The following is a 10519-nucleotide window of genomic DNA, read 5'->3' on the forward strand; positions in this document are numbered from 1 at the left end:
CGAATATTGCTAGAGACAAGAAATGGCCATACTTGCTGAGCTTATCAACTATGATCCAAACAACATCATTCCCTTTAGACATTAGGAAATGTTTCTATGAAATCCATATTGATTATAGACCAAACACTGAGAATAAAAGGTGTTAATTGCAACTTGCAAATGCATTGGTATGCTGAAGCATTATAATTATTTTTTGAATCCTGCTTGATACTTTCCCATAGAAAAAAGACATGTCCTTCCTGGTTACTCTATAGCAGTTCAAACATGAAACGCAAAGCAGCAATAGAAGTTTCATAAACATAACAGTCCCATGAGATTGCTTATACAATCTGGTTCTGACTTGAATCTTTAAGAGAAATCTCGATAAGAGTACATCCAACAATCGAATAATCCTCTACTACGTAGAGTCATTTTGAATTGTACCACTTACGAGATCTTGGTTCGGGCTTGGCATCAAGAAACGTCAGAACAACGTGTGAAGAAGTTCTAGGAAACTTATAAACCTCCTCTAATGCCTCTTCTGACTTATCGGTGTCCATTTCCCAGACAATCATCAGTTTTTCCAACACTCGTGCATTCTTCAGGAAAAACTTTAGTAATTCTATCTCGTTTTCTTCACCTTTGAAACCAGTCAACTGAATTGACTTTAGATGAGATTCCAAGCACATAATGCTTTCATCGAGATCAAGCAGCTGCCAATTCACACTCTCGTCTACATTCTAGCAGACGGTTGAGAGTCAGTAGAGAAACCACTTCATCGAGCACAATAAGCTCTTATATCGAAACAACAGTAAATAACAATAATTAATCATTCAGCAGTGTAAGCAACCATTCCTCGATTAAAAGTGGAAATTTCAAACAGGATAGTTTCCTAAATGTTTTGGACCATTTACTTCTCTTTGGACCTTTTTTTTCCCCATAAGTTCCATTGATGCATTAAAAGATCCAGTTATCTATTCATGTTTCTGAGTATGGTACCTTTTATTTTTTACAAGGTAAGGTATATTAATATACCTACTATTCAAACCATGCCATCTATATAATGATGGAGTATCTTTTTTTTCTTTTTTTTTCTTTTTTTTTAATTTTTTATAATTGAGAAATCCCCGAGATCAATGGCACAAGTTTCGAACTCAATGGATAATGGACACATTCCTCTACCTTCTCCACTTAAATACAAGGGATTTTCGTTTTGTCTGCTACAAGACTTAACACATGACGTGTGCGCCTAAGTGGCCTAACCCCATCACATCACAAGTTACGCTCTTACCACTGTACCAAAGCCCTGGGCGCGCCATCTAAGAAATATCTTACTCATCTCAGGTTATCTAAACCAGTAATCCCCTCATTAAGCCAAGTGAAATTATATTAATGCTCCCTTTTGACCATATCTTTTGTGCATGAACACATTTGAAACATCTCCAAAGTTCTAGCATCGAAATGAGTTGATTTCAAAATCTTTCAGTGTCAATATGCACACATTTCTTTACAAAAGAATGAATTAATTTGCCTGAGTTGTCTTTGCAATCAAGATCAACTTAAAACCAAGTTTAGATACTATATTGCTGGAAAAACTTTTTTAATCAAGATATTGCTCAGGACCAGATTTACAATTTCTCCTTCATTTATCAACTTAATGCTCCCTTTAAAGTTGTAACATCATTTCAATTTTTCTCAGACCTTTCCCTTGTCACTTTACAGGTCAAATCTATTTCAACCATTAAAATCCATGTAGCAAACATGATTAAATTCAATGGCATGAGTAAATAGGTGATACATGCCATTTTCCAAAGTGAAAGTTAAAAATTATAGTCAAATCCAGCCTCTCATTGTGGCATGGTTATCATTTTGGTGAGTGGAATTTTGCTTGTTAGGGTCAAATTACATATAGGGTCCAATGACATTGCAATCATAAGTCAAGTTTTCCTCGGAAGGTTTAGCGATGTCGGTTTTTAAGCCTAGTTCATACCTTATGTTCTTGAAAGGATCCTTTCATGTTAATCAACCTCTAGTTTTACTTAAAAGTCCTTTTGACCAACTACCATTTAAAAGAAACGGGTTTTCCAAAGAAGAATTAGTGAACAAAATGACAAACATTACCTCATCAGACCACAATTTGAGAACCTCCATATTAGGAGAATACTTGAGCAATAGTATCATAACTTGCATTGACTCTTCATGAATTACCACTTCCAGTTTTAAGGACTTGAGCTTATGAAAAGAGACTGGAGAGAGTCTTACACTGTGAACCACATGGTACAGACCCTGCAGCAGCAAAATACAAGTAATGAGAGAATTTTTTTCAATAATTAAGAAGTTAGAATTCCAAGTGTAAGGAGACTAATTGAAAAGCTATCCAAATGACCATATATTTCTTTACTACTTCTTTTTCCCTTTTACGCTTAACGTAAAGAGAGAACTTTACCGAAATGGAAGTCATGCATAGCTTCAAAAATGATGTTGAATGATGAATCTCCTTGATCATCTTATGCAACATTATGCCTCTTTCTTCGATCGAACCCCTATCAACAAGGTTGATGCAAACAACTTCTATTGAAAAGAGATTCTCAACAACTAGATCCTTTGGCACCGGAGCGTTATATTTTAAGAATTTGAGACTCGGGCAAGAAATTTTGATTTCACAATTGCCAAAGCTCTCCACTATAGAAATGTTATTTCGCAGAATAACATATATAAGAGACGTCGAAGCAATATCAAGCAGCGTCATAGCTCCTACGCTACAATGTTCTAAGATTAAAGTTTCGAGGAGATGACATTTTGAGAACAAACAACTTGTCAAATGCTCATCTGATAACTCGACCTGCTCAAGATGAAGCAATTTGAGTTGACGAAATCCCAAATGATTAGGCAGTTTAAGCATGTCCCCATACAAGTGTAGTTTTAAAACTTGCAAAGATTCACAAGTTGCAAGACAATATGGCAACTCAAATGGCTCACCAAGGCGAAAACCTAACACAAGTTCTTGTACATTTCGCCTTGTTGTCACATAAATCCACCGCGAAATAGCTACCTTATCAAAGATATTGCCAAAACAAAGAAGAAACCGGACAAGTTTAGTGGCGTTTTGGGAAACTAAGACCCAATTGATAAAGTCTTTGAATTTCTCAGCCATTGCAAAATCACAAGGCCGTGTGATCCGTTCTGAATAAAATCGATCAAGATCAAAGTGCAAGTGAGGCATTGTTGTCCAAAGGAATTTCCATCTTTTTGATAATACACTAAGCTTAACTACATCAAAAATGAATAGAGATGAAAGGATGTTGTGGAGTATATCATCTGGCAATGAGCTTATTCTATCAATCCCTTTACTTGTACTGACGGAAATCTTAGGTTTTCTTGTTGATATTTCCATTATATATTCCGATTTTAATGATTACAAAGCTGCACATACCAACAAATTACCTTGTTTCGAAGATACAATGGTACCCAAATAGTTAAACTGAGGCCACCAGTCTGTATGAGCCGATGAAGATGGAAGAGATCGAGAGAAACACATTCTTGGCCCTTGTGTAAGGGTTTTCCCGCTAAATGGTCTCTTAGGAGTAGGTCTATTTTGTCCTTCAAATATAACCTCAACATATTTATTCCCTTAAATTTACTAAAGTGAAGCACATTTGATCCAACTAACAAAATGGACTCAAAAACTAACAGTGACTATAAAAAAAGCTAGCAAAAATCGACCAACTTTCGAATCCCGATTTTTTAGATAAAGCTAACTGAGCTTGTTCGTCTTTTTTGAGCCAAAAACTGGGAAAATAGAAAACCGATTGGGCTCACTCGATTCTTCGATCGGCTTATTTAAAAGTTTGATCGGAATTTTGACCAAAACACAGATCGAGTTTGGTCAGTTTCTAGAAATAATTATTTTATTTAAAAAAAAAACGAGCATTTTCAGTTATACTAAAAATATTTTTTCAGAATATTTATACGACCGAGCTCGGCCAGTTTTATTTAAAAAAGATTAAAAATTGTTAGGATAAAACCGATCGAGTCGGTCAGTTTTAGCCATATTCTTTGTGGTCACTGTTAGTTTTTAAGTCCATTATATTATGTTAGTTGGATCATAAGTGCTCCACCGTAGAAAACTTAAGGAACTAAATATGTCCAAGGTAATATTTGAAAGACCAAAATAGACCAACTTTCATAGATAAGGGATAATTTTGGCTAAAAGCTACCCAAACTAAGCAGGGTTTGCACAATATTTGATTGAAATTGAAAAAATTTACACTAATTGTGGGTTTGAACAATTTTTTATTGAAATCAAAAAAACTAATACTAATTGATAATTGAAGTTCAAGTTGAGAAAAACAGTGTCTTCAAAATGCTTTTAAAAAAAAAAAAAAAAGTTCAACCTAATATTATTCAAACTATGCAAATATTGAAATTCACTATATACAAACCGATTAATTCAGTATATTATTCATGTCCATATGAACTACCCTTTCAAATTTTCAAAAAAAAAAAAAAAAAGAAGGATAAAGACCTCATGGTTGCAGGTAAAAGAGGAGTGAAGATTGTCAATTTTTGACAACTAATTTATACAAGGAATAGAAACTGAATTTTAAACATTTTTTTGAACAAGCTTGACGAAATAATTTGATTATCTAATCAATTAGCGCTTCAAACTGAATTGCCAAATAAGATGTGGTATCCTACCACCATTTAACTAGAATAACATAGTGAACCCAGTCAGGAGGTGAAAAAACACAGAAATACATCAAATAAGCCTTGAGATATCTGTTGAGGATCTCGGTTTGGCTTCACACTAAGGATGATATGTTGAAGTATGTTGCTGCACTTCTAACATTGAAGTATGTTGCTGCACTTCTAACAGAAAAAAAAAGAAAAAGAACTCTTGCCAGATTGGGCTGATGAAAATTGGATCGCTACCACTCAAAATAATAGTAAGCATTCCATATAATTTCAAGATGTTGTCGATAAACATTTGAGCTAGAGAGTGTGCTGTATAAGGATGGGCAAGGGACAAGAAATGCCCATACTTGTTGAGCTTATCAACTATGACCCAAACGACTTCATCCCCTTTAGGAATAGGAAGTGTTACTATGAAATCCATATTGATTTCAGGCCAGTAAGTGTGAGTAAGAAGTGGTTGCAAAAACATTAGTATGCTGAAGCATCACATTCAGAAACAAGGCATTATCTAAATGTAGTTAACCAAATCCTGCTTGATACTTTCTAGCAGAAATTAGGCATGACCTTCCTAGTTACTCTATAGCAGTTCAAACATGAAAGACAAAATAGCCATAGAAGTTTCATAAACATTATGGTCCCGTGTAATTTCTTATACAATCTGGGTCCAAAAATGGATCTTCAAGAGAAATCTCAATAAAAGTACATCCAACGTCGAATAATCCTCCACCGGGGTCAAGTCATTTTTAGCATCTATCGTACCAGTTATAATAAGTTTCGGGATTGGCATCATGAAACGTCAGAACAACAAGTGAAGAAGTTCTAGGAAATTTCAAAACCCTCTCTGATGCCTCTTCTGATTTATAAGCGCCCTCTTCCCAGACTATCATCAGTTTTTCCAACACTCGTGCATGCTTCAGAAAAAACCTCAGCAGTTCTATCTCGTTTTCTTCACCTTTGAAACCAGTCAACTGAATTGACTTTAGATGAGACTCCAAGCACACAAGGCTTTCTTCAGGATCATGCATCTGCCAATTCTCAGTCCAGCCTCCACACTAGCAGACAGTTGAAAGTCAGAATAGAAACCATTTCATGAGCACAGTAAACACTTTAATTGAAACAACAATAAATAACAATAAGCAATTACTCAACAGCATAAGCACCCATTTCCTACATTACAAGTGAAAATATCAAACGAGATTCACTTCCAAAACGTTTGGGACTATTTCTCTTTGGAATTTTTCCTTTTCCCCCCCAGACATCATAGATGCATTAAAAGTCCCCAGTGAGCTGTTCATATTTCAGAGCACTGTACCTACTATTCAAACCATGTCACCAATCAAATGAACATGTTGCTCATCTCAGGTTAATCTCCTAATTACGCTAAGTGAATTTATACTAATGCTCCCTTTAGACCACATATCTTGCGATGAGAACGTTTGAAACACATATCTCCAAAGTTCTAGGGTTGAAATGAGTTGATTCAGATCTGTCGGTGTCCTTTATGCATCTTTATCTTTTACAAGGAAAATAAGTTGATTTGGGTAAGCTCTCTTTCAATAAACCTCAGCTCAGAACCAAATTTAGATACTATGATTGCTGGCAACTCTTTTTAATCAAGATATTGTTCAAGGTCACATTTACAATTCTCCTTCACGTATCAACTTAATGCTCCTTAAAGTTGTATAGTCATCTCAGTGCTTCTTAGACTTAGGGGTGGGCATAAAACCGAAAAATCGGACCGGAACGAATTAGATTGGTTCTTCGGTCGGTTTTCAATTTTGATTTTTCTCGGTTCGATTTTAAGATTATTTGGTAGACTGCTACGGTGGACCAAGTTTCAGGTCTAACTCCTTCTGTCTCCAGCTGGACTTCAAGACTTTCTTTCCTCTCAATTCTATTTTCTTTTGCAATCAGACGTGGAAGATTGTTCTAGTAGCTAAAAAGAACTCTGTCCAACTTGTGTTCCTTTTGTTGAAATATATATAGATAACTGCTTGTTTTTTCCCTTTCACCTTTTAGCTTTTGTGTGTCTCATGCCAGGTTATAGATGTTAGCAAGATGATAAGTACAACTTCACTAATTATAAGTTCTTGACTAAGATATTAAAGTTTACAATGTCAATTTAACGTACTACATATTTGAATGACACTTGTTTTATTTTATAACTTGTCAAGTTTGACCTATGTTGGGAAAACAGACTTGAATTAAACCCTTATAGGCCCCTAATGAAAGGCAAAAAAGCTTTCTCTTTATTTCAGCACTATAAAAGGTTAACGTGAACCTTTATGACTCCATCTAGGCAGAAAACAGCAACATAAGCAATTAAGAAAGCCAATTGAAAGAAATAACCATGAGATTTTCCTATGTAAGCATTGGATTTCAAATTCTGACTCAATTTATTTTGATGTGTTATTTAGTTTTTTAATAGTCACGCCCAAATCAAAAATAGCCATTTTAAGCAGAAAATAATCCAGTATATAGGCTCATACCGAAAAACCAAAACCGAACAAGAAAAACAGAACCGAACTAACTACGGTTCGGGTATATACAATCGAAAAATCAAATACCGAAACGAAGTTCTTAGAAACCGAACTGAAATACTGAATGCCCACACTTACTTAGATTTCCCCACATCAATTCACAGTTCAATATATTTCTACCATTAAGTTTTATGCAGCAAACATGATAAATTCAATGGCATGCGTAAACAGGCGATACTTGCGACCCCCCAAGGTGAATGTTAAAAGTTAAAACAGATGATTAGTCAGATCATGTCCCTTTCTTTGGGGCATGTCTATCATTTTGGTGAATGGATTTTAGCTTATCAGGATCTTGTTTTCTCGGATGTAGGTTCATAGTTCAGCATTGTTGCAATGACATTTGCAATTAGTGACGTCGGTTCTCGAGCCTAATTTCAAAAGCTTCTGTTCTTGAAAGAATACTTTCATGTTAATCAACTTCTAGTTTTACAAAACTTACAAGTCCTTCCGACTACCATATAAAAGAAACGGGAATTAGTACACAAAATTTGTGAAAATGATGAAAAGCTTTACCTCATCAGAGCACAATTTCAGACCCTCCAGATTAGGAGAATACTTGAGCAATAATATCATAACTTGCATAAAACCTTCATCAACTCCCACTTCCAGCTTTAAGGACTTCAGCTTATAAAAGGAGACGGGAGAGAGTCTTTCTTTGCTAGTCGCTTCATATAGACCCTACAGAAGTAAAAATACAAGAAATGAGAGTTTCTCTTATAACCAAGAAGTGTGAAACTTATTATGAATTTTTTTATAGTGAGAAGTAAAGAGACTAATTGAAAAGCTACCGACAAGCTCTCCAAACGACTTAGAAATACTTGATGTATTTTTTTTTAGATAAGTACTTAGACTGTAAATATTTTTTTTCTAAGGACTTAGACTGTATGTTTAAAAAAGATACTCAGTATTCAAAAATTGTACGTACAGTGTGTATATTTTTTTAATACTCCTATTTCCTTTATGAAGAGAAAACTTTACCGAAATGGAAGACTTGCATAGCTTCAAAACTGATGTAGAAGGAAACTCCTTGATCATCTTATGCACAACTATGCCAGTGTCTTCAATGGAGCGGATTGTATCAGTAAAGACGATACAAACATCTTCTATTGAAAGCAGATTCTTGATGATCATGTCCTTTGGCATTGAAGCTTTATATTTTAAGAACTTGAGATTGGGACAAGAGATTTTGACTTCACAATTGCCATAAACCTCCACATATTCACAATCGCGATAACACTTCACATTACAACAGTGCGTTGCAACAGTAAGATAAATAAGAGATGTTGAAGTAATATCAAGTAGTGTCATATCTCCTAAACTACATTCATGTAAGATCAAAGTTTCAAGGAGATGACATTTTGAGAACAAGCAACTTGTCAAATGCTCATCTGATAACTCGACCTCCTCAAGATGAAGCAATTTCAGGTGACGAAGTCCAAAATGATTAGGCAGTTTAAGTATGTTCCCAGACAGGTGTAGCTTTAAAACTTGCAAAGATTCACAAGTTGCAAGACAATATGGCAACTCAAATGGCTCATCAAGAGAAAATTCTAACACAAGTTGTTGAACATTTCGCCTTGTCGCGGCATGAATCCACCGAAAAATAGCCATCTTGTCAAAGACACCATCGATAGCACCACAACAGAGAAGAAAACGAACAAGCTTAGTCGCCCTTTGGGAAATTAAGACCCAATTGATAAAATTTTCAATTTTCTGAGCGTTTCCCAGATAACAAGCTTCAAGATCCCAAATTTTTCGATTTTCTTGGAAAAAAGTATCAAGATCAAAGTGCAAGTAAGGCATTGTAGTCCATATGTATTTCCATCTTTTAGACAATACACTCAACTGAACCACATCCAAAATAAAGAGATATGAAAGGATTTTGTGGAGTATATCATCTGGCAATGAGCTTATTCTATCTAACCCTTCACTTGTACTGCTGGAAATCATGGATTTTCTTGTTGATGTTTCCATTATATATATATATATATATTCCAATTTGAATGATTACAAAGCAGAAAATAGGAACAAATTACCTTGCCTTGAGAACTAGTCTCTATGAGCCCCAGCAACGAAACACATGTTTGGCCCTTCCTCCTCCTACTTGCCTCTATGTTGAGGCTTCCCCGCCTCTGGAAAAAAATGTACGTATACAAGGTGTAGAATATATATTGTAACTAACTAATCCCTCCCTACCAAAATAAGTGTTATATTACCAAAAATGAGGCCATTTAAGAAAACAATAAATATAATATGGAGTTTACTAAAATAATATTATTTGACTATTTATTATTTATTTAATGTTTTTCTTTTAGAATTGAGCAATATTAAAGAGGAATATAATACTCCTTTAATGCTAACGAATCAATCGTGAGGATCCTCTCCAAAACCACACGAAGAAAAGTAAGCGCAGGCGGCTAAGCTATTGCTATGAAAAGTAAGCGCAGGCGGCTAAGCTATTGCTATTCATAAAAGATAAGTCAAGGTATAATCTAAGACAACGTTGATAGCTTGTAGTGAACAACCCCATATGAAAGCGGTCTTTGGTACTTAAGTAGTTAAGGTTTGAAACCCTTTGCAACTGTGATATAAAGTTGTTTGCTTGTTGCCAAACCCTTTGCCTTTCTTTTGAATCAAAGTAGGTCGTGACTGCTGTATTTTAGTCCGTCGGGGAAGTAGAGCTTCGCGCTCCGCTTCTCTCGCGCTTGCTTGCATGAAGGCTTAGAGCCCTTTTCGCTAGGTCCAAAAGATTTGATCCAACAAAAATTCCGCATTGAGTGTAGTTGATATGCGGCTACGGCTAGCCAATCATATCATTCCAACAAAAAAAATAAATATATATGCATAGAGAGATCCCTAGATATATAGATAAAATAGATGTTCATAGATAGACAGACATTCCATTGATTCTTTGTTTTTGGGCTGGAAAAGCTCGTCGATCCAAATGAATCATTCTTCTGGTCTTAATTTAGTGAAATAGTAAATGTACGGGCAGGTTGATTGAATAATAAAATTGTAAAAAAATTATGAAGTAGTATTCACTTTTAGAAAGTATAAGATGTAATAAAAATATATGTTCCCTATATTTCAACTTATGTGAACCTATTTTTCTTAGTCTATTTAAAAAATTAATTACCCCTTTTAATTTAAAAATAATTTAATTTAAATTTCTCATTCTACCCTTAATGGGAATCTTTTATAACCACACAAATATTATGGCATCTTTAAGGTCATAAGTTTCAAAAAGCCTTACGAACACACAAATGTTATGGCATGTTCAAATAAGTTCCAAAAAGTTATATTTT

The 10519-nt window shown here is 34.9% G+C and overlaps 1 protein-coding gene across 1 annotated transcript; it reads right to left on the reverse strand.

Moving 5' to 3' along the window:
• Positions 1-127: 127 nt before the first annotated feature.
• LOC132064154 (FBD-associated F-box protein At5g22730-like) lies at positions 128-9210 on the reverse strand. The gene is made up of 5 exons (XM_059457049.1): positions 8193-9210; positions 7728-7892; positions 5511-5726; positions 2101-2265; positions 128-719 (listed from the first exon to the last, which is right to left on the reverse strand). Exons 1-5 carry the CDS (start codon positions 9186-9188, stop codon positions 408-410), a joined length of 1854 nt encoding a protein of 617 aa, XP_059313032.1. The 5' UTR covers positions 9189-9210; the 3' UTR covers positions 128-407.
• Positions 9211-10519: the final 1309 nt, after the last annotated feature.

Source organism: Lycium ferocissimum, chromosome 7 (assembly GCF_029784015.1).
Source record: "Lycium ferocissimum isolate CSIRO_LF1 chromosome 7, AGI_CSIRO_Lferr_CH_V1, whole genome shotgun sequence".
NCBI classification, from domain to species: domain Eukaryota; kingdom Viridiplantae; phylum Streptophyta; class Magnoliopsida; order Solanales; family Solanaceae; genus Lycium; species Lycium ferocissimum.

What these genes read in the sequence shown, in the direction of transcription:
- LOC132064154 (XM_059457049.1), bottom strand. Translation starts at nt 9,188, where the DNA reads ATGGAAACATCAACAAGAAAATCCATGATTTCCAGCAGTACAAGTGAA. An exon ending in TGAAATTGTGCTCTGATGAG is followed by an intron (nt 5,727 to 7,727) that starts GTAAAGCTTTTC and finishes ACTGTCTGCTAG; the next exon opens with TGTGGAGGCTGGACTGAGAA. An exon ending in CAGAAGAGGCATCAGAGAGG is followed by an intron (nt 2,266 to 5,510) that starts GTTTTGAAATTT and finishes TTGCTGCTGCAG; the next exon opens with GGTCTGTACCATGTGGTTCA.